At 43.7% G+C, this 25,483-nt stretch overlaps 1 protein-coding gene across 2 annotated transcripts in view; it reads right to left on the bottom strand.

Annotated features, from left to right (window-relative positions):
• LOC106580355 (membrane-associated phosphatidylinositol transfer protein 2) overlaps window positions 1-25,483 on the bottom strand; it is an 85,320-nt gene that overhangs the window by 33,259 nt on the left and 26,578 nt on the right. For both annotated transcript variants that reach the window (XM_014161300.2, XM_014161302.2), the window contains exons 2-3: window positions 4,678-4,894; window positions 99-313 (exon numbers count right to left, since the gene is read on the bottom strand). In XM_014161300.2, coding sequence (XP_014016775.2) covers window positions 99-313; window positions 4,678-4,755 — 293 coding nt within the window. In that variant the 5' untranslated portion in view covers window positions 4,756-4,894. The remainder of the gene's footprint in view (window positions 1-98; window positions 314-4,677; window positions 4,895-25,483) is intronic.

Below are 25,483 nucleotides of genomic sequence, written 5' to 3'. Positions count from 1 at the left end.
ACTCCTGTGTGTGTGGGGGGGGAGTTTAAGGGTGTTACTCCTGTGTGGGGGGGGGGAGATTAAGGGTGGTACTCCTGAAGGGGGCAATAGTCTCACACCTTGTGCGGGTGTAGGGGTAGGCGTTCCAGGACTCCTCCTCCACCCGGAGCGCTGCCTTGGGCAGGATGGAGCGGAACCAGCTGGGGATGTGCATGCCAATGTGGTAAACCTTGTGGGTGTACTGTCCGATTCCCCCTGGGCCGTTCTCATACGGCTTGTTCTCCAAGATCTCCACTCCGCTGCCCTCGCCACAGGTCTCATCCCGACTCTTTTTCTGTTCAGATCACAATACAGTTATGGGTTAGGTGAGGAAGCATAGGTCAAAGGTCAACTGAGGTCTGAAATGAGGTTAAACAAGGGAGGTCAGGTGAAGCACCCTGATGTGAAGACAAAAACAAGTCAAGAAAATGGCTACCTGGATTATCTGCATTGACCCCCCACACACACCCATTTTTATGCTGCTGCTACGCTTTGTTTATTATCTGTGCATAGTCACTTTACCTCCATGTACATATTATCTCAATTACCTCAACTAACCTGTGCCCCAGCACATTGACTCTGTACCGGTACCCGCTGTATATAGCCTTGTTACTGTTATTTTATTGTTGCTATTTTATCATTTGTTTGTCTATTTTTTACTTATGTTTATTTTAGTAAATACTTGCATAACACTTATTTTTCTTAAAACTGCATTGTTGGTTAAGGTCTTGTAAGTAAGCATTTCACTGTAAGGTACCTGTTGTATTCAGCGCATGTGACAAATAAAATTTGATTTAAAAACCAAAACAAATGTTATTTATATGAATTTAAACACAGAGGATGTTGTCATTTAGCTTCAACTGAATAGGTGAATCACCAAGACATGCTGTTGACCTACACTGCTCAGTCAGGAGAGCTGCCGATCCAGCTCAGTGAAACACACATTTCCCATATTTACGTTCCAGATACACCACAGTAATGGGGGAGGGTAGGGGGCTGGAAGGAGACCTCATAGGGGACTTAATGGTTTGATGACTTTACTTTTCAAACATCACGCAGTGGGATCCACCAGGGAGAGGCTTCCTGCTGATGTGGAAACAAGGGTAACAGGTGTGCTAAAGGTACACTAGGGAACAGAGTCCAAGTGCTGAGGATGGTGAAAACGTGAGGGTAAGGGCAAGGACTGCAGTATAATGTTCCCAGACAGTCTGAGTTAATATCAGAGAGTCAATATTACATGTGCATGTAATACCTTAGCTACTACCGGCTTTTACATAATGCTCTAGGAGGGAGAGGGACAACAGGAGGGAGAGGGACAACAGGAGGGAGAGGGACAACAGGACAGCAGGCAGTGAATCAGTGGGGTAGTGGGGAGATGAGATGTGTGCGGCAAGGCATCCACCCCTCCAGCCCCCATTATCTTTGACAGGTTGTTCATTAGCCACCTACCCTGCTCTCAACAGCCGGACAAAGCTCCTCAGACACAGCACAGACACTGACTGACTGCAGAAGCACACAATACACACACACAAAGATACACACAAACAGATGCTCAAAAACACTCTGCAACGCATACAGTATAGGCCTATGTGTGCATAGCCACACACACGCATGCCCATATATAGACACAGCCAGACGCTTACACAAACATACTGTAGTTTGTACACACCCATACACAGAAACGCACACCCACACAAGGCACTTCATTATCCTGCTGACAGGTGCCTGTGGCCTGCAAGCACGGGTGCCACTGGCCAGTATCAATCCTAACCTCCTGCCAGAGGCTGGCTGTTGGTGCTCTGCAGCTCACAAGAAACCATCAGGAAGATTACAAATCCCAGGCCACGGCTCAGCCCTCCCCTCAGGGAATAGGCCTAATGTTTTGCTTAGATCTGTGTGTAAACCATAAAGGGTCTCCAAACAAAACTGAACTGAAAAAAAGGTGAAGAGGAAGGGAATGCAGCCAGGGGTATTCCATTGCTATTTCTATTTATGTCTCTTTCCTCATTGGTTTGACATGTTTCCAGGAGTTAAACCCAAACTGACCGAGAGAGGTATGGTTACTAAAGGATAAATTACATTCAGAAAGGAAGCTACATTACATGAAGTTATTCATGAAGGACTAAATATAGAGGACAGTCTGTCTGTAATCTATCTGTTCAGCTTCCTCATAGCTACCTGGCTGGCTGTATTGACTGGCATAACCCTCATGACATCCGATCAGGGAAACTGGAAGAACAAAATGGTGGGTGGTGAATAAATGCTGGAAGGGGAGGGAGAGAGTGAGAGAGAAAGTGCCCACTTAATTTAACTTACACCTTGCGTTTGTGATATCTTTGCAAATCACAGTCGCGATAATACATTCACAATTAACTATCAATTTAGGAGGCAGCGTGATAAGGTTTGAAGGTAAACAAGAGACAGCAGTGTGGAACATGGAGTCAGAAGGAGTCTGGCCTGCTGGAGTGAAGACAATCATACAGTACAGAGAAGCTCTTCATTGTACTGAGAGGCTCAGGGTATTTATTTTATTTGTCTATGTTTTTATTGAAGAACACAAAGATAATACAAATACATTTAAAGAACAACAAAAAAGGTCTGGCAGGTACAGCACACATTATACGTTCATCAGATTAGTTACAGAGTCATCATCTTTGAATTAGATCATTTTGAAGTACAAAAAACATTTTTCCCAGTATTCCTGGCCTCTCTCCTCATGAGTTCTTAAAGCAAAGGTCATTCGCTGAGAGGTCCAAGCTTGAGCCACCATGGTTACACTGGGGATAAATCAGGGGCAGGAATTCTTCCTGGGGTTGCCCTGGTAACATGCAGTAATGAAGACAGGGTATCCATCCACACCCTGCCTCTCCTACCCTCCCTAAAATATATTTAGCTCTCTGTTTCTACCCTCCCCTCTTCCGCTCCATCTCTAACTCTTCCCCTCACTTTTCCTCACGTTCTCAGTTTCATCTCCTCAACGTTTCTTCACCTCTCTCACGTGCTCTCTCTCTCTAACAAAACCTGACTGCCGGCATGCTGCTGACGTCATGGTTGCCATGGTAACATGGCTCTACAGTGCGACCATTTTACTCGTATATGCGCCTAAATATTTTGCTGTGCGACCTGAAAAGGTGGAAAAGGGGAAAGTAGCTATGGGTCACTAATCCAACAGGTCAATTTAACACCATCCTTCCTCCATTGTCTGCCTCAGCCTGCCTGTAAACACTCTATCCTTTTGTATTCTCCCTCTGTTCACTTTGCTGAGGTTCACAAGTACCTATGGAACTGGGCCAGAATCAATGGCTCTGGAGCTCAACCCCAATTGTGGAAATGACTGATCAGCTCCTCTTCCTTCTAGTGTCAAAGCCCTTCCTCTGATCCAGTTCTATTAAAACAGGCTAGTACAAGTCCATACAGTACCCAACACCCTTAATACAGTACTGACAAAGCACTAAGGAGGCAGGGACACAACTTTTATGACTGCCTTGGGGCATGTCTGTTCACATGACCATGTTCAACCCATTTAGAGGGAAATGCAGCTCAACTGGATTAGTGGCCAGTGCTGTACACCCGAGGATAATGCAAACTGTACAAACTGTATTTAGTGTACAGCGGTAGGCAGGGGAAGAGGGCTGGCTACATGTAATGCAGCTAAGTAGGGACAGCTGCAGTTAAATCAGCCTGAATAGTAGACAGAAGAGAATTCAGAGGAGTGTTGATTGAGATTCTCAATATCCTGTGTTAGCAGCTTCTTCATCATCCCTACCTAGTGCCTACAAGCAAAATGTTTCTGGAGTCTAAATAAACAACAGAACAAATGAATCCATTAGAGACATTCCTCCCGGGGGATTATGGTCCTTCCTAGCAGCTTCAGACTGGCAGCTTCAGACTGGCGGCTTTCACGTCACAGCAGTTTCTGCCTGCTGTAAGAGAGTAGCAGAGTGCCCCTCCCTCCCTCCCTGAACAAAACACACACCCAGCTGAGGGAGGGAGGGAGGGAGGGAGGGAGGGAGGGAGGGAGGGAGGGAGGGAGGGAGCAGCCAGCCTCAGAGAGTTAAAGTAGAGATAATCCATCAGCACACAGCTCCAATTGTTCCTGTATACCAGGGATCATCAACTAGATTCAGCTGCGGGACGACTTTATCTTGAGTGGATGGTCGGGGGCTGGAACATAATACCAAATCATTTGTTGACTAAAAAAATCATTTAAAACCTTGCTTCCATTAGAATACGATCACGTGTCTCTATTATGTGCGGGAATAGTTGGGAACAGATTTCTTAAATGAAAATCACTTGGAGTTGATTTCCTGGTGTTTTTACAGTATTTTATGTCAAACAAAGAAAATTAAACCACCCAAAAAGTTATTACTTACTTATTTTTGCTCAGAAAACTTTGGGGTAAAACATTTTTCAGCGCGGGCCACCAGTTTATGAACCCAGCTGTATCCCAACATTAAACGCTGTGTGACCAATCAATTTATAATTGAGCACTTTAAGGACCAATCGCGGTAGAAAATCCCCTGTATTACAAAATCTCCCCCTCCACTCCACTACAGGTGTGTTGTCCAGTGAGTGTTCTGTTGAACTCTGGGGTGGAGGTGTTGTCCTGGAGGTGAGGGGTCAGGAGTTACAGGTGGAGCGTGTGTCTGTTGGCCTCACCTGGATCATGTAGAGCTGGGCGATGCGGTACTCGTCCACGCTCATTGGCATTGGGATCCGGTACTCCTTGATCAGCATGGTGGGTCTGGGGTGGGGGAGAGGGGCCAGGAAGAGGGGAGAGGGACAGAGGGAGGGGAGGGGGGCTGGTGGTTGGAGGGACCGGGGAGTTTCTATGTGTGACTCGTCAGTTCACTGGGTGCGTCCTCATCGATGGTGCCTGTGGATGAGAAGAGAGACATAATGGTAAGATGGCTGAACAGTTAAAGTAGGCTTGTGCGGTATACCGTATATACCATATACCGGGGTATTTGGAAATAGCCACATGGTGCTCTTTCAATACCATCAAAACTTTCTTTGAAGTTTTTCAATAGCATTTAATATTTGTAGCAATTTTTTAAGTAAATATCTGCAGTCAACTTGTGCAATGCATTAGGGGATAAAGCAGATCACGTTCTTATTTCACCTGTCACATTATGTTACATTATGAAGCTCACTTAGTTCCCCAGGAAAGCTGAGCCAGTCACGTGTTTGTTTGTAAATAGCACAACAGGAGAAAGCAGGAGCAGGTGAGTCCAGCTGTGTATTGACAGGGGCACGTTTTATATTGAAAGTCAACAGTGTTTTTTTGTTTCAATAGAATGATCAGGGAGGTGCAACTATAGTGCAACACATTCGGCATAAAACAGCGTCATTTTCATCAGATGAAAACAGAAGTGCAATGCTATTTGGCTGGCAGCCACACAAGTAAATGAGTTTACAATGAAAAAGCAAGGTATTTTTTGCAAAAACAATGTATGACCATCATAATGTTTAGGCCTATCATAGAAAGAATGTAGCCACCTACATTTCCTAATGTTTTGCTTAAAGTTAATCTTGCATTTTACCTGAGAAAAATTGGCTGGCTACACCGAGAACAGCACCAGAGAAAAGAAGCTCCACATCAGTGGGAGCACTGTCTGCTGATAGAACTCCCGTTCCTGAATTCTCATCCCAGTGAAGAAGTGCAACTGATGCCGGGCAGAAATCACAATAAGAAGCATTTTAGATGTGTTTACAAAACGCAGCAAGATATTTCTTACGCGTTTTATATTTTTTTCTGCATGAAAAACGCAGCATTATGCATTAACACGAGACCTAGTTTAACTTGCTAGTGACTGAATTAATAAGATGACGGGGCGTTACCTTGTTTGAGAAAGAAAAGCCCTTTGGATGAGTTATTTGTACAGCTGCCACTGCTATTTTGATTTACTTGATTTTTCTTCTCCCCATTCTAGGCCTGTTTGATTCTCCCCTCTTCTCAAAGCAGAGCAGGCAGGCCCATTGCCTTAGTGACTCCAGACTCCACACAGACACAGCATGTAGACATGCTGCTGAAGAGCCAGTACTGCATGCATCAAAACGTTGTACATTTGCACATTGTCCCTTGTTCACATTCGCTTGTAAATGTCCAAACATATATGTTTATTGGTGTTAAAATAGAGAAAGTATGCTATTTGGAGCATCAGGGTACTGATGTCATGCAGAGGCTGTTGTTTTGTCTTTATACTTTTTTATAACCACAAGTTTGATGTCGGACTACAATAGAATGTTCATGATGTCGTTATGACAATTGTCTACAGAAATGTCGACAGACTGACTGTAAACCAGCCTTTAGATTGTTTCCACTGATCCAATCCCATTTCCCCATTCTCCTGAGGCCTAACCTGGGGAGAGAACCCAGAGTATCCACTACTGATTACCCCAGCATTGCGTAACCATAACGCTCCCCCCAATAGCAGAAACTGTGGTCGTATATGGCTCTCAGCCATCCCATCTAATTATGCTAATATATTCCCACTGTGACACTCATCTACTGAACAAAGGCTAACTTTGAGAGCCTCCTAGTGACGCCGCCCTCCACACTCAGGTCTTCGACCTGTTGAGAGCTCCACCCAACCAATCACCACACCCCTCCACTCAGACACTCTCACTTAAACCGTTAACGCACCACTACAACACAAAGGACATAAAGGGACCCATCCAGTTTGACATAAACACTTCCACATCAACACTGCTCAGTGTTCAACAGCATACTGCCGTCCAAGCTCATCACTAAGCTGAGGACCCTGGGACTTCCTCTGCAACTGCATCCTGAACTTCCTGATGGGCAGTCCCCTGGTGGTGAGGGTAGGCAACAACACATCCACCACACTGACTTTCAACATGGGGCTCCTCAGGGGTGCATGCTTAGTTCCCTCCTGTACTCCCCGTTCACCAACGACCACATGGCCGCGCACGACTCCAATACCATCATTAAGTTTCCTGACGACACGACGGTGGTGAGGCCGCCCATAGAGATGAGATCAGTATAGGGCTGTTGCGGTGACTGTATTACCGCCACACTGGCATACATGAGTCATGACTGCAGTAAAATTCCACGGTAATCTCCTCTTATGCACTCTGGACATGCGTTGGTAGTGCCCAACTCACGACCATTAGGTCGCTAATGGCCTGGTACTCAGGGCTCTATTGTCCCTCTTCCAGTGCATCAACAGTTGAATTAAATGTGTTTTGTTGTGAAAACATGTTACTATTAACGTTCCCAAACAGATTTCACTTGGTTTCCCAAATGAAGCACTGGGTAGCTGCAGAAACAGGGTTGGAGAGCCCATGGCATACAGAGTTTGGGCGGAATAGAGGCTGCATGCTCCTCAAACAGTGGTTGACGCATGGAGTGAAATAACCGGAGTAGCCTACCTGGCATGATTGAAAAACGACCCAGTGTGGAGTGAAATAACCGGAGTAGCCTACCTGGCATGATTGAAAAACGACCCAGTGTGGAGTGAAATAACCGGAGTAGCCTACCTGGCATGATTGAAAAACGACCCAGTGTGGAGTGAAATAACCGGAGTAGCCTACCTGGCATGATTGAAAAACGACCCAGTGTGGAGTGAAATAACCGGAGTAGCCTACCTGGCATGATTGAAAAACGACCCAGTGTGGAGTGAAATAACCGGAGTAGCCTACCTGGCATGATTGAAAAACGACCCAGTGTGGAGTGAAATAACCGGAGTAGCCTACCTGGCATGATTGAAAAACGACCCAGTGTGGAGTGAAATAACCGGAGTAGCCTACCTGGCATTATTGAAAAACGACCCAGTGTGGAGTGAAATAACCGGAGTAGCCTACCTGGCATGATTGAAAAACGACCCAGTGTGGAGTGAAATAACCGGAGTAGCCTACCTGGCATTATTGAAAAACGACCCAGTGTGGAGTGAAATAACCGGAGTAGCCTACCTGGCATGATTGAAAAACGACCCAGTGTGGAGTGAAATAACCGGAGTAGCCTACCTGGCATGATTGAAAAACGAGCCAGTGGGAAAGAGGCCTACATTCGCTATTCCAGTGAATACGGATGACATGTCTTATTTCCCCTGCCCCTGTTTCTGCCCATTTGATAACGAGCCATTCTAAATCTAAACTAATTTCACATATTAGTAAAGATAATATTAAATTGAGAATAGTCTGATGGGTGAAAATATGATCACTTGATGAAAGAACAGTGTGTGCAGCCTGAGGCAAGGAACAGATCGCAAGATTTTTTTGCAATTTTCTCAAATCATCGATAACCTATAGTCGCATCATGCATAGGTTTTCATTTCTAAGACATTCTAAGGTTTGTATCATTCACAACAAGTTGCCAAATAACTATAAAACTAACATATAGGACCTGTTTCAAATGATCACTTTTACACTCAACATAGCCACTTCATATGCACACTCACTCCAGAATGGGAAAAATATCCTTTCTATTTTATTCAGCTAAGTTCAATTATATTCTTCTTACTATAAAATCATATAATATAAAATAATGGCACCAGACTTAGAAGCATATCTTGTCTGCAAAATGAACAAGCGTACAGCCTATGGCATGGAGCATAGCCAGATAACATACAGTAAGCCAACTCATATTCTGTTCTTCTGAAATACATTTTCTTCCTATCATAATGTTTCTTTAGTCTTGCCTAAAATAAAGAATGGATTTATTGTGATGGTGTATATTAAATTGATTTATTAGACAATAACCGGCTGAAAAAATGTCATGACCACAGCCCTTGGTCAGTGACGTGGTACAGGACAACAACCTCTCCATCAACGTCAGCAAGACATAGGAGCTGATCGTGAACTACAGGAAGCGGAGGGATGAGCACGCCCCTATTCACATCGACGAGGCTGTAGTGGAGCGGGTTGAGAGCTTCAAGTTCCTTGGTGTCCACATCAGTAAGGAATTAATATGGTCCACACACACACCAACACAGTCGTGAAGAAGGCATGACAATGCCTCTTCCCCCTCCGGAGGCTGAAAACATTTAGCATGAGCCCTCAGATCATCAAAAAGTGATACAGCTGCACCATTGAAAGCATCTTGACTGGCTCTCTCAATGCTTGGTATGGCAACTACTAGGCATCCGACTGCAAGGAGCTACAGAGGGTAGCGCGGACGAGCTCCCTGCCATCCAGGACCTCTATACCAGACAGGGTCAGAGGAAGGCCCTAAAAATGGTCAAAGACTCCAGCCACCCAAGTCATAGACTGTTCTCTCTGCTACCGCACGGGAAGCAATGCCGATGCACCAAGTCTGGAACCAACAGGACCCTGAACACTTTCTACCCCCAAACCATAAGACTACTAAATAGTTCACCAAATAGATACCAGGACTATCTGCATTTACCCTTTTGATTAATCACATACACTGTTGCTACTGTTTATTATCTATCCTGTTGCCTAATCACTTTACCCCTACCTATATGTACATATCTACCTCAATTACCTTGTGTCCCATCGACCCGGTTCTGGTACCCTGTATACAGTGCATTCAAGAAGTATTCACACTATTTTACTTTTTCCACATTTTGTTACATTCCAGACCTATTTTATATGGATTACATTTTTTCCCTGATCAACCTACACACAACACCCTATTAAGACAAAGCAAAAACAGTTTTGCAAATGTATAAAACAAATACTGAAATATCACATTCAGACCTTTTACTCAGTACTTTGTTGAAGCACCTTTGGCAGCGATTACAGACTTGATTCTACAAGCTTGGCAGACCTGCATTTGGGGAGTTTCTCCCATTCTTCTTTGCAGATCCTCTCAAGCTCTGTCAGGTTGGATGGGGAGCGTCGCTGCACAGCTAATTTCAGGTCTCTCCAGAGATGTTAGATAGGGTTGAAGTCCGGGCTCTGGTTGGGCCACTCAAGGACATTCCGACACCTGTCCCAAAGCCACTCCTGCGTTGTCTTGGCTGTGTGCTTAAGGTCGTTGTCCTTAGGGTCGTTTCATCAAGGATCTATCTGTACTTTGCTCCGTTCATCTTTCCCTCTATCCTGACTACTCTCCCAGTCCCTGCCGCTGATAAACATCCCCACAGCATGATGCTGCCACCACCATGCTTCACCGTAGGGATGGTGCCAGGTTTCCTCCAGACCTGACGCTTGGCATTCAGGTCAAATAGTTCAATCTTGGTTTCATCAGACCAGAGAATCTTGTTTCTCATGGTCTGAGAGTCCTTCAGGTACCTTTTGGCAAACTCCAAGAGGACTGTCATGTGCCTTTTACTGAGGAATGGCTTCCATCTGGCCACTCTACCATAAAGGCCTGATTGGTGGAGTGCTGCAGAGATGGTTGTCCATCTGGAAGTTTCTCCCATCTCCACAGAGGAACTCTGGAGCTCTGTCAGAGTGACCATCGGGTTCTTGGTCACCTCCCTGACCAAGGCCCTTCTCCCCCGATAGTTCAGTTTGGCCAAGTGGCCAGCTCTAGGAAGAGTCTTGGCAGTTCCAAACTTCTTCCATTTAAGAATGATGGAGGCCACTGTGTTCTTGGGGACCTTCAATGCTGCAGAAATGTTTTGGTACCCTTCCCCAGATCTATCCCTCGACACAATCCTGTCTCAGAGCTCTACGGACAATTCCTTCGACCTCATGGCTTGCTTTTTGCTCTGATATGCACGGTCAACTGTGGGACCTTATATAGACAGGTGTGTGCCTTTCCAAATATTGTCCAATCAATTGATTTTACCACAGGTGGACTCCAATCAAGTTGTAGAAACATCTCAACGATGATCAGCTATGAAAAGCCAACTGACATTTACTCCTGAGGTGCTGACCTGTTGCACCCTCTACAACCACTGTGATTATTATTATTTGACCCTGCTGGTCATCGATGAACATTTTAAAATCTTGGCCATGTACTGTTATAATATTATAACAGATTATAACATGTACTGTTATAATCTCCACCCGGCACAGCCAGAAGAGGACTGGCCACCCCTCAGAGCCTGGTTCCTCTCTAGGTTTCTTCTTAGGTTCCTGCCTTTTTAGGGAGTTTTTTTTAGCCACCGTCCTTCTACATCTTTGTGGTTTTAGGCTGGGTTTCTGTATAGCACTTTGTGACATTGGCTGATGTAAAAGGGCTTTATAAATACATTTGATTGATTGATCAATGGAAAAAGGATGCACCTGAGCTCAATTTCGAGTCTCATAGCAAAGGGTCTGAATACTTATGTAAATAAGGTATTTCTGTTTTTGCTTTGTCATTATGGGGTGTTGTGTGTAGATTGATGAGTAAAAAAAACTATTTCATCCATTTTAGAATAAGGCTGTAACGTAACAAAATGTGGAAAAAGTCAAAGGGCCTGAATACTTTATGAAGCCAAATTATTGTTACTGATGTGTATTTATTCCTCATGTTATTATTTTTCTATATTTTTCTCTCTGCATTGTTTGGAACGGCCCTCAAGTAAGCATTTCACTGTCAGTCTACACCTGTGGTTATCGAAGCAAATACAATTAGATTAGATATAGATTTGATGACTTAACAGGTCTGACTGAGAGGCAGACAGCACTGGCTCACAGTGTGGGAGGGCGGTTGAGCTGTGGGATTTTAACTCTTCCTTCTCTCCTCCTCCGCTATTTCTTTATACTCTACACACAATGCACAGCAGCCCCTCTAGATGGTACGACACATCCACAAAAGTAGAGAGGAACATTGTGGGGGGGAGAAGAGATAACAACATTACTGTAGATAGAGATTTGGCCCTAAACAGAGAGTACACAGTGGCAGAATACCTGACCACTGTGACTGACCCAAAATTAAGGAAATCTTTGACTATGTACAGACTCAGTGAGTATAGCCTTGCTATTGAGAAAGGCCGCCGTAGGCAGACCTGGCTCTCAAGAGAAGACAGGCTATGTGCACACTGCCCATAAAATGAGGTGGAAACTAAGCTGCACTTCCTAACCTCCGGCCAAATGTAGACTTTGAAATCAAATCCAATTTTTGATAAACTCCCATATCTATTGGGTGAAATACCACAGTGTGCAATCACAGCAGCAAGATTTGTGACCTGTTGCCACAAGAAAAGGGCAACCAGTGAAAAACACACACGATTGTAAATACAACCCATATTTATGTTTATTTATTTTCCCTTTTGTACTTTATCATTACAACACTGTATATAGACATAATGACATTTCAAATGTCTTTATTATTTTGCAACTTTTGTAAGTGTAATGTCTACTGTACATTTTTTATTTGTTTATTTCACTAAGTGTTTATTATCTATTTCACTTGCTTTGGCAATGTAAACATAGCTTTCCCATGCCAATAAAGCCCCTTAAATGTAAATGTAATTGAATAGAAATCAAACCACCACTCTTCATGCTAACAGTCCAGTAGCTGAACACCACCTTTCAATCCCCCTTAAGGTCTTTGCAGACTATGTCAGATTCAGTATTTTACCATTATCACATCACACTGTACGATGTTACCAAATTAAAATCTTGATATCAACCTGGCCAGATTGTATGATTTGCTTCCGTTCTGTCGTCACATTCTGCGATTGGCTTGAGAGGCTATGTCTGCCGACGTAGGACTGCGTCAACTGCAGCAGCGTATTTGATCTGAGTATGTGTCAGCGGCAGGTAGCCTAGCGGTTAGAACAGGGCTGCCCAACCCTCTTCCTGGAGATCTACCATCCTGTGGGTTTTCAGTACAACCCTCTTCCTGGAGATCTACCATCCTGTGGGTTTTCAGTACAACCCTCTTCCTGGAGATCTACCATCCTGTGGGTTTTCAGTACAACCCTCTTCCTGGAGATCTACCATCCTGTGGGTTTTCAGTCCAACCCTCTTCCTGGAGATCTACCATCCTGTGGGTTTTCAGTACAACCCTCTTCCTGGAGATCTACCATCCTGTGGGTTTTCAGTACAACCCTCTTCCTGGAGATCTACCATCCTGTGGGTTTTCAGTACAACCCTCTTCCTGGAGATCTACCATCCTGTGGGTTTTCAGTCCAACCCTCTTCCTGGAGATCTACCATCCTGTGGGTTTTCAGTACAACCCTCTTCCTGGAGATCTACCATCCTGTGGGTTTTCAGTACAACCCTCTTCCTGGAGATCTACCATCCTGTGGGTTTTCAGTACAACCCTCTTCCTGGAGATCTACCATCCTGTGGGTTTTCAGTACAACCCTAATTTAACACACCTGATTCTACTTATTAGCTGCTCAACAAGACCTTAACTAGCTGAATCAGATACGCTAAATTAGGGTTGGACTGAAAACCTACAGGACAGTAGATCTCCAGGAAGAGGGTCGGGCAGCCCTGGGTTAGAGCATTGGGCCAGTAACTGAAAAGTTGCTGATTCGAATCCCCAAGCCGACAAGGCTCTGTCGATGTGCCCTTGGGCAAGGCCCTTATGCAAAATCGTGGCATAAGACGGCTAAAATAGTAGTCTACAAACACCTTAAAATGAAAATTCCACAAAAAAATATATTTTGGTATTAGTTTCATTGGTCCACTGTTGATAACAGTCCCAAATTTTTGCATGTCACCAATCAAGTTTTCAAGATCTAGAATTTTGAAATGAGGCCAAATGCACCATACTGTGACTTTCTGTATTTTGAAAGTTCTATATCCTGAAAACTTGATTGCTGCAAAACATTTTGGGACCGTATCAACAGTGGAATAATGAAACAAATACCAAAATATAGTCTGAGTGTTATTTTCTTTTAAGCCTGGTGCCACTGTGCCAAAACACATGATCTAATCCCTGCAGTTTTTGTAATATGGAGCATTGATGTAGAAACAAATATTGTGAAATACATTTTCCGAACTCCCTGCACTAGTACTCTTGCAGTCAAAATCATAATGAGGTGAAACCAATGTCAGTCAACACACCAGCAGTTAACAGGACAGGGCTGATTCAACTCATGCACCCTAGATACAACAAGCAGGCATAATGATCCTTTCATTACAGTCCAGGGCCCGGTTTCCCGATAGCAATGGAACTTACAAGTGTTTTAAAGATGCATCTTTCCTATAACGGCCGAAGATGTAACGTGCGTTTCCCAAAACACCACGTAGAGAGAATGGTCATAACGGCATCGTTGGAGCATGTATCGATACCGATGGGATCAAAAGGAAGGCAGTGCTGCTCTCATTCAAATCTTGATTTAAAATTAGAATTATTTCATAATACTGATGACGTTTCAGCTCCTAGAGAGATATTACCACTTTGAGGCGGCTTATTCTAATGCTTACCCAATAAAAATGCACTAAATACCCAATTTGGCACGTTAGGCTACACATGAAATATATTGAGACAAATTACAGACAGTAGCCTACAAGTAGCAGAATATAACTACATGTATTGAACATGTAATGTATTTCAATAGGACTGAAATAGGCCTATAGCCTACTGCTTATATTTTAACGCAGTCATCTTGGTTTTCGTTTGAAACATCTTTTTATACGTTGCTTGTTTCTATCAATTGCAAAGACATTGGCAACTTTGTATTTGTAATCAACCTTGTTCTGAAGTTATCGGAGGTCACAGAGAGACTGATAAACCAATGTGATTTTATGTTTAGGGGAGATCTTCTGTGTATAAAGTGATGCGGAAGGGCAAAAAAGCATCTAACGACACACTTAGCTGTTCTACGAGTGGTCGGAGGCAGGCGTTAGATTACGAGGGTTTTCATGTTCAGCGTTAATAACACCGCTTTTGGGAAACAGCTCGGAGATTTAACGACGCTCCTACAAAAGGTTCTAACGATGAACTTAGCCTTAAGATGCTTTTGGGAAACAGGGCCCTGTCCAAGATGATGTCATCCTCCCATTAGGCCTGAGAACTCATAAAGAGGCTTTGGGAAACAGGGCCCTGTCCAAGATGATGTCATCCTCCCATTAGGCCTGAGAACTCATAAAGAGGCTTTGGGAAAGGGGGTTCATTTATTTTAGATTTTTTTATTGAACCTTTATTTAACTAAGAACAAATTCTTATTTACAATGACGGCCTACCAAAATGCAAAAGGCCTCCTGTGGGGATGGGGAATGAAAAATAAAAAATATAGGACAAAACACACATCACGACAAGATGCGTATTACTTGTGTTGAGGAGGGGCGATGTTAGATACGGCTGGTTCATACTGTGTTGTAATGCATCTGGTTGGACAAATAGGCAGGAAAGGATGTGAGACATTGTTTTATCAGATTTCATTAAATAGCCTATAGCAAGGGTAGGGCCTGTGCATACCGGTAAACGTAATTGTGATGCAGCACAGGGTCACGAGGCAGACACTGTTTAGAGGTTATCTAGGGGAAGTGGAACAGGGGGGAATCTACACAGAGGAGAGTGTGTGAGAGATTGTCAAGTTTCTGAGCCACCACTGACAAATGTAAGCCTACACCCATCACACATAGAGCTTATATACACTCCCTCTCGCACACGCTCATGTGCTAACACACCCACAGATGCTAATGCGTCTTAAATACTGTAACCCACACACTGACAGAAATGGTCTTCCATGCTGAAAGCACACGGTTGACTGTTCAAGCCAGTGGAGAGAAAGGTCCCTGTGTCTTTGTCCCTACAGACCTCTGCAGTCAAAATTCCCTTGAGGAAGAGTGAATGACAGGGTATGAGTGTGTGTGAGAAAGAGAGCGAGTGAGAGAGATCGAGATTCCAACAGACCGGTGCAATGTCACAGCGTGGCTCTGTCTTGGGGGACCTGACGGGAGCCTGTGGGCAGCGATGATGACGCTGCAGAAAGGGTTTGTGCTGACGCATGCGGATATGGCCCAGCCCTCATCACCATCTGCCACACAGCCATCAACATACAAGATTCATTAGCCTCTTGCTTCACCGCTCAGAGATTGAGGAAAGGGAAGGCTTTCCTTCTCTGTCACAGTTACTCTTCTCCTCCCTTCTCATCTTTTCCCTCACTGTCACTGTCTCTTTCTATCATCTCTTTATCTTTCGCTCTCCGTCTCTACACAACTTTTTTAAAGCCTCCTGGGAAAAAAATACAGTTACAAACTGACACACACTAGTAACCTGTTAAAGGTAAGGGCTGATTTCAAGGTTTTACTGCTAACCTACAAAGCATTACATAGGCTTGCTCCTACCTATCGCTCCGATTTGGTCCTGCCGTACATACCTACAACGTACGCTACGGTCACAAGACGCAGGCCTCCTTATTGTCTCTAGAATGTCTAAGCAAACAGCTGGAGGCAGGGCTTTCTCCTATAGAGCTCAATTTTTATGGAATGATCTGCCTATCCATGTCAGACGCAGACTCGGTCTCAACCTTTAAGTCTTTACTGAAGACTCATCTCTTCAATAGGTCCAATGATTGAGTGTAGTCTGGCCCAGGAGTGTGAAGGTGAACGGAAAGGCTCTGGCGTAACGAACCGCCCTTGCTGTCTCTGCCTGGCCGGTTCCCCTCTCTCCACTGGGATTCTCTGCCTCTAACCCTATTACAGGGGCTGAGTCACCGGCTTACTGGTGCTCTTCCATGCCGTCCCTAGGAGGGGTGCGTCACTGAGTATGTTGAGTCACTGACGTGATCTTCCTGTCCGGGTTGGCGCCCCCCTCGGACTTGTGCGGTAGAGGAGATCTTCGTGGGCTATACTCAGCCTTGTCTCGGGGTAGTAAGTTGGTGGTCTGTTGATATCCCTCTAGTGGTGTGGGGGCTGTGCTTTGGCAAAGTGGGTGGGGTTATATGCTGCCTGGTTGGCCCTGTCCGGGGGTATTGTCGGACGGGGCCACAGTGTCTCCCGGCCCCTCCTGTCTCAGCCTCCAGTATTTATGCTGCAATAGTTTGTGTGTCGGGGGGCTAGGATCAGTCTGTTATATCTGGAGTATTTCTCCTGTCTGATCCAGTGTCCTGTGTGAATTTAAGTATGCTCCCTCTAACTCTCTCTCTTTTCTCTCTTCTCTCGGAGGACCTGAGCCCTAGGACCATACCTCAGAACTATCTGGCCTGATGACTCCTTGTTGTCCCCAGTCCACCTGGTCGTGCTGCTGCTCCAGTTTCTGCTTGCGGCCATGGAACCCTGACCTGATCAACGGACGTGCTAACTTGTCCCGGACCTGCTGTTTTCGACTCTCTCTACCGCACCTGCTGTCTCTAACTCTGAATGATCGGCTATGAAAAGCCAACAGACATTTACTCCTGAAGTGCTGACCTCTTGCACCCTCTACAACCACTGTGATAATTATTATTTGACCCTGCTGGTCAACTATGAACATTTTAACATCTTGGCCATGTACTGTTATAATCTCCACCCGGCACAGCCAGAAGAGGACTGGCCACCCAGAGCCTGGTTCCTCTCTAGGTTTCTTCCTAGGTTCCTGCCTTTCTAGGGAGTTTTTCCAAGCCACCGTGCTTCTACATCTGCATTGCTTGATGTTTGGGGTTTTAGGCTGGGTTTCTGTATAGCACTTTGTGACATCAGCTGAGGTAAAAAGGGCTTATAAATACATTTGATTGATTGATTCAAACTTCTCTAAAAACCTTTCTGTGCACTTGTTAAACACTCAAGCTGGAGAGAGAGAGAGATTGTCTGGTCTGGTGCACTGATGGTTGACTGACACAGGTACTGAAGGAGAACAGAGAGCAGCATCCTAGAAAACATCCCCATCAAACAGGGAATTACTTTAGTTCCTCTGCTTAGGCCTACTGTTTCTACTGAACACTGTAAATCAGCACAGTTCCTCAACCGAAGACCATCTTTCTGATAATGGATTAGTAGTTTTCCCCAAACATTTTGTGAAGGAAGTTTCCTGTTCAGATGCTACCTAGAAAATCTAACAGAAAACACTGTAATCTTTCCCCAACCAGAATGAATTGGCAATTATGCAGATACCTCTCACTCATGTACCACTAGCAACCTTCACATAAAACACATAACACACACACACACACACACACACACACACACACACACACACAAAAAATAGAATGGTCATAATAATCCTAGCATACGCAAGCAGAGTGCTTGATGCTGTACGTTGGTAGAATATGCCCATTCCTGTCTAAAAATACAGTCTCTGCTACACCCTGGGTAGTGACGTAATAGCAGCACACAGCGGCCCCACAGCACTAATCTAAGGGGCTGTGATTTCTCTACTCAAACTAGGCTAACTGTACCACTGTGGCTGGGCATGTGTCATCGGAAGGGTTTCTCATTGGTTAATAAATAAAGTCATTTTAATTTAATTGAATAGTGGTGGCCAGCAGCAAGGGAGTAACATCTAATGTAACATTTTGATTTGTGCTGATCCCAGATCTGTATCTTTTTAAAAGATGTTAGACATTGAAGAGCACAGGCTGCATTTGCAATGAGACTGATACAACCTCAGTGTCTGCTACTAGCCTGAGGCCCCAGGGACCCAGGGAGGTCATTCAGAACACACTCCTGAGAAGGTACTATGTTTAACTACACTTATGCTTGGGGTACTTTGTGAGAGCTTAACAGCTCTTTAAGAATGATCTAATCTAATGTTCCATGGTTCCAGAGTGGCTCAACAGAGATCCTAGGCCTAAGCCTCACATAACATGCTTAGCCCTACTGGAATCAGCAGGACAGGTCCAGTAAACACAAAAACATCTATGCATCCTGACAGATGGGTAACAGCGCACACACACGTGACATTCTCCCACTAATACGGGATTGTGGCACAGTAAAGCACAAAATCTAATGCCAGAACCATCTCTATCTCAGTGCCGCATAACACAGTTCCCCTTAAACAACCTCTACTACACCCCACTAATATTTTCCAGGTAGTGCTGTTTTGTGGCTATTCCATGGTATCATCAAAACAACCATCAACTCCCACAGAGGAATAGGCCTACTAGGGAAGGGCTATTCATGTAATAGCAAGAAAAGCTATGATTAAAACAATCTAAATAATACAAAACAAATGTTTCAGCATTGACCTCTCTCTTCACATAATTCTTATCATAGTGAACACAACATTTACTGTACATGTAAACACACCTAACAAACTGTAGAGGGAGCAGCGTGGAACAGCTGGTGCTGGCCATCGTCACGACAACGTAAGGCGGCAAGGCGGTTCCCTCATGATGTGCCATTAATAAAACCTATTTAAATACAAGTGGAAAATGTTGTGCCCGAGTCAGCCTAAAATACCACAAATCACTTTCACCATCGCCTTGACGTTGCAGGAGCAACGCCATGACAACCACTCCAAACACAGCTCAGTGTATAGTAAGAACCCCATGAGTGGCTCTGTGGGCTTATCTCCCAATCCTGTTAAAATGGCAAAGGGCTTAGGACAATACAGTCTCATCTGTGTGACTCGTGGTAAGAATTGCCAGTATTGCCATCTGCCTCCCAAGACCATTTTACATTTTTTTTATCAATTAGCTTACTCTCTTATCCAGAGCAATTTACAGGAGCAATTAGGGATAAGTGCCTTGCTCAAGAGCACATCGACAGATGTATTTCACCTAGTCGGTTCAGGCATTCGAACCAGCGACCTTATGGTTACTAGCCCAATGGTCTTAACCTCTAGGCTACCTGCAGTACCGATCTCCTATGAACATTTAGGAGGAAAACAGACATGTGGACATACCTTGACTAGAAAGATCCAAGTAGGAAAATTACTGAATATTTAACAACCATGGCAGCCCAGGGGCCAGGCTCTTGCCTTTCCCACAGGGCAGCTTCCCATGGTCCAGACGGTGTGCCATGGAGCAGTCAGTCATCGCCTCCCCATGCCCTCCACAAGCTGAGCAAGAGGGATTCACAGCACAACCTGCCCTGGCCTGGTCCTCTTCTCATCATTCCGCTACGAGGAGAGAGATAAAAATACTCTACTCCCACAGAGCATCTCTTCCATCATGTACCTCCTCCTCCTCCTACCCAGCAAGTCAGGCCTGCTTCGAAAAATGACTCTGGTTTACACAGAGACAAAAGAAAGAAACAGAGCTGGATATTGATACTGCTATAATTGTGTGTATGTGTTAAGCTTCTGAAAGCTTCCATGAAATGCAGCTCAAGTTGAGCAACAAGCAGGTTGTAAATTATCCACCAACCATGATCTCTCACAGCAAATCAAATCTTGTTGCTAAACCAGCTATCCACTGTAGTACTCTAATGTAAAACACACCTTATTCTGTTCAATAAGATGCAGAATGGCTGTAAACATCAGGGGTGAAGAAGTAGAGGGGTGCAAGGCAGGACTAAATTGTCTTACAATGGAGGAAGGGGATAACCTTTTATAATTAGACCTCAGTGATTAGTTATTGTGGACCGCAGCTCCCAGTATCCCACTGCCAGGCTGCATAGTAAAAATATGTTAATTAAAGTGCATGCACTGATTACAGCTAGCTTAATAAAGAGCAGTGATACTAGCAAGAGCAGCGTGCACGTTTCTTCTTTTTTCTCATGTTTTTGAGTAATAAAAGTTCTAAGTGTGCTTTATGAGTAGTGCGTGACCCTAGGTTGGCAACACATACTGTACATTCTAAGTGATTTCAAATGGACCTTTCTCTATTCTGATTGTTTTATACTGTTCAATTCCAACCAAAAATTATTTTCAGCATTTTCATCCATTTCTGCATTTCCTGTACTCATTTGAGGTCAATTCCACACTGCCATGTAGGGCTGCACAATATGGGAAAACAAATGTGTTTTGTGCCTTGTGTTTAACCAAATGTTGCAAATGCGAATTGACTTGTGATTTAGAGCAAAACACTTGGGTTGGAATCATGGAAATATAATTATTATTCTAATTCTATAGTTAGAATATAATAGTGGGCACTTTGAATACAGTGTTTGACATGACAACAAATTAAAATGCCAAGGAGGAGTTATAGTGATAGGGTAGAAACCAAAGTGTTGACAAGTGTTTCCTAGGGGACCCTATAATCTTTGGGTAAATTGAATGGTTTCTCTTAGGTACTTCATATAGCTAACATATTCTGGCATTGCGTATTACTTTGATTTAGAAGATACTGTTGCATAAAAAACAAGCAGATGTAGGTCTACACCATCACTGGTATTATCAGGCTGTATAACTAGTTATGTTTGCTCTGAATTTATTAGCGAGCTAGAGATTAGCATTAGCGGCTAACAAGATTTAGGCCCAACTTACTAAGAAAAGAAAAGAAAACTAGTTTTTTGCAGATGTAAGAAACACAAACTAATAGTGTTATTATAGAACTCTAGTGGATATATATATATATTGAGAAGTAAAGTGAAAACAGCATCGTTGTCATCGACACTGTTGCATGTGCTGCGTTGACCATGCAGAGACTGAACAAGTGTCGAGGGTAAAAAAATAGCCTCCTTGAGTGACAGGGGGCGGGGCTACAGCTGTGTGGAAAGCGGCATGGAGAGAGATCGAGCGGAGAGAGATGACTCAATTAGCAAAGAAAACTATAAAAATGGACGTTACACACATTTAACAAACCAAACATTCAAATACCGTTATAGAAGGTAAAGTAAAAACCCAAACCGGTCCGTGCATCAATACCGGTATATTGTAAAATATATATACCGCCCAGCCCACTGTAGACCTTGATTGCAGAACAGTGTGTTTGAATCAATTAGTTGGTAACGTGAATATATTTTGTATAGTTTTATGTAAAAAGGTATATTTGTATGAAATTCACTGAGGAAGATGGTCCTCCCCTTCCTGCTCTGAAACACGGGATGAGATGAGGTGACCTTGTGTGCAAATCAGGTAAGTGTCGAGGTAGTATGAAAACTCCCATCAGTGAAATTCTGTCCGGGTAGCTTAATCGAAGAGCTGGAATGAACTGCGTAACAGAGAACAGCTTTACGTAACTCAAAGACGGAAGGGAAAAACATCCCTGCTGCCCCCCCTCCCCAGTAATCCCGTTTATGTCATCATCTGTCCATCCAAGAAATGCAGCCCCAACTTGATGCTGATTAAAGGCAAACTCCGCAGGGTTCCATTGTCATGGGGCTTATTACTGAGAACGCTCCCACCACTGACAGTGCACCTGCTTGGACAAAGTAAAGGGCAGGGAAATCACACTGCTGATTAGAGCAGTCCCCAAGACCAATCAGACCAGGTCTCGTCATGCGGATGCTTCCCTGTACCCATGTCAAGAATGCTTTTAAAAAGAGTTGTATTTTAAGCCTGTAATTTCATACTCCAGCCTCCTTCCTAAATCCTCTCCACAGGTGAAAGTTCCAAACACATCTTCAAGGCATTTAGCAGAACATCATGGCATTTTCACTTAAAAACAGCATACCATGACGGCATACAATACATAAAGAACTTTGAAAGACCTCAATGAATCTTTGTTTGAGGGCAAAACAAAAATGGTGAACCTGAACCGGCAAAGCAGGTCAGACTATTGGTGTTAGATGTGTAATGGGCTTTATAATGCAGTCAAGAAAAATATTCTACATATTCTTTCATGTATGAATTCATTCAATTACCCCAGTTAACTCATGTATTCATCGTTGCCTTGAGTTGAGGTCCTCTACCACCGATAGCCTAATACATCTTGTTATTGATATTGCTGCTGTGGCCTGGCAATCAACTCTAATAACATACAAACAATGTAGGAGGTGAAGAGAGACAACATTGTGCATATTCTGTTTGATTTTTGACTAATGGTTTTTGAAGGGGCGGAAAGTATTGCTCTTCTCCTCTACATTGAGCCCCTAAACTCAGTTTCTATCCTCTACGTCACTGCTTCAACAGGAGGTTACTATGGAGACATAGAAGGCTCTGTCATGATTGGCTGCTGGGATGCTGTCAGAGTGACGAGGAAAGTGGAGACCAGACCCTCCCAGAGCCTCTCTCTTTCTTTCTTCCCTCTCAGTTGATATATCTTCCCCTTCTTCCTCAAAGTTAATCAGTTCCATTTCATTTCCATGTAATCGCTCTTGTTTCTATGTTGTGTGACTGTATACAGTATGATTCTAACATTCCTCTATAACATTCCTCTATGCTCATTGTCTTGGTCTCACAGTATAGTCCACATACTGTATATCCACACAATACAACTTTCCTCTGGATGTGTGTTGTAACATGGGAATAACTTCACAAATAGAACCCTACTTGTAGGCCTATTTGTTGTACAGCACAAAGACTACAATCTTAACCATTAGACGTCCCATGGGGACTACACAACATCTCTCTCATGAACACAACGCAAAACACGCTTCATTTGTAGCTGCACGGAAAGCTTCCTATTTCATAGGTAAATATAACTGTTGTCGTGTCTAGTGCTAGAAGAAATCAAATGGAAGATAGGCACTGTATGAGGCGCAGTATGAGTCAGACAACCATAACTACATTGTTGTTCTATTGATGATCCCGAAAACGTGATTGATTTTATTGTGATTTTGTAATCTCTTGTGGGCAGAATACGTCAACATAAATGGTACGTAGATCTGTCTTTACACTATGGGCACCAATAGCTAACGAGCAGAAATAGTTCCGGTGCTTGGGTTTTATCACCGGTTAATTGGACAGATCACGATTTCACAGGTGTATAGCATCTTTTGAATTTGGGAAGGGGGAGAAAACATTCGGCCAATAGACTTGCCCGTAACTTGCAAAGCCAGAGGGTGGAGCTCCTCATTCCGGGTTCCTTGTCCTAGCATCTATTCATCTCTTCTCTTAACATGTATGGACCCAAAACTTAAATGAGCAGCTGACCAATTACGCTAGATTTTAGATCTGGGTTAACCAAGATTAGTGATTATGTAACTTGTTGGAAAGTCTGCCCTGTGAAGTCTTTATCTGAAAAAAGAAGCTATAATTGAATGTAGGAAATTCCTTCACTACTTATTTACACTGTCTCTATATCATACCACACCATAAATGATATATTTCAAACAAATAGATCCCATTCACTGGTACACGTAGTAAGCACATAAAACAGACAGGTTATCCTAGACCACTTCACATGTTAACAATCAGGACAAAGAGACACAAACAGAGAGAAAAAAGCATGTGAAGGTGAAGCGGAGCGAACACTCATGTTAGTTTGGCTGTCCTCCAGCACCACCTGGAAGAGGAAGGAGAGGAGAGCCACCTTAAGGCAAACCCTGACAGTACCCACAGTCATTACACTATGCTGTCAGGTAATGGTGCTATTACAGTGCAGTTGATAATTTTAACATTTTGCATAACTGTTGCAGAATAGTGCAATATGTGCTGTTGAAAGTCTTAACTGTGAGTGGAAAGCGCTGTCGCACTGGAGTAAACGTACGAAGCCCATACTTCTTATATTCAGTCTCTGAAAAGAACATAGTCCATAGTGTCCCAAATTCTCCTGCGCTGGAACTGAAAAAAAAGTATTTGAGAGAAGGAGAGTGCAATGGGGACAGAGGGAGAGAACGAGGGAGAAAAAGATAAGTGTGCAACAGAAGAAATGAATAGAGTATACTGACAAAGAGAGAGAGAGCAGACAAGAGAAAGGAAGGAGACAGATAAGAAAGGGGATAAAGAGAGAGAAGAAGGAAGAAAAGGAGAAAGACAGAGGAGCGCACATCAGGCCGTGACGCCAAGACCAACGTCAGAGAGAGAGAGAGAGAGAGGGAGGGATGGGTGATGGTTATTTATAGAGATGAGGGGCTGCATTGCCTCTTTTACTTCTTCGTTTTTAAATTATTTGAGCTCAGAGCTCCCCACAGTGTGCCACTATTCAGGGCTATTAAAAACCGATGCTCCTCTCACTGGGCTCCCAGGCTCTGGAGCGGCATAGCTGCACCAAACACAGCAGCAGCACCACAACAACCCACTGGCTGCTATTGCAATAGGCTAGCACACTCATCCATCCGCTTAAACTCAACCAAGGAACACTGAACAGAATGAGTACTTATCTCTACCTGGTTATTTATGGTTTCTTCAGGAGACGAGCAAAGCAATTTATTGATATAGAAACAATTTTAGACCTAGTAAGATGAGTCTTGGCACATTCGCAAAGGCCTATACATAATCACAGTCTTGCTCTGAATAGAAACCATGAGTGTAGGCTATAAGACTGTTCACCTGCACACAGATTAGGCCTAAACAGTCCTAATGGCACAGTTCATTTAAGCTCACTTATTATCCAGGCTGCATCATGCATATACAGAACTAACATCAACAACGTGCATGCCAGTCTTTCCTGGTTGAGGGTTGACGAGGGATTAACTGCTTCTCCTAGTTTTTATGAGAAATATTACTGCAACGAAATTCCAGATTATCTACATAATCAAATAACATTCAGCACAGACACCCATTCATAACCCACAAGACATGTCACAACGAGTCTCTACATAGTCCCCAAGTCCAAAACGAATTCACGTACATGCAGAGTTTTATACAGAACCATGATTACATGGAACTCCCTGCAAACTGCAAAATTACCTTTAAAAAACAACTCATGGAACGACGGGGACTGTGAGGACACACACACACTTGAACACACACATTATTTTTGTTGTATTGTTTGTATTGTTTCTGGGTGATTTG

This window comes from Salmo salar, chromosome ssa20 (assembly GCF_905237065.1).
Source record: "Salmo salar chromosome ssa20, Ssal_v3.1, whole genome shotgun sequence".
Classification (NCBI taxonomy): domain Eukaryota; kingdom Metazoa; phylum Chordata; class Actinopteri; order Salmoniformes; family Salmonidae; genus Salmo; species Salmo salar.
This window is presented reverse-complemented; position numbering and strand designations above follow the sequence as displayed.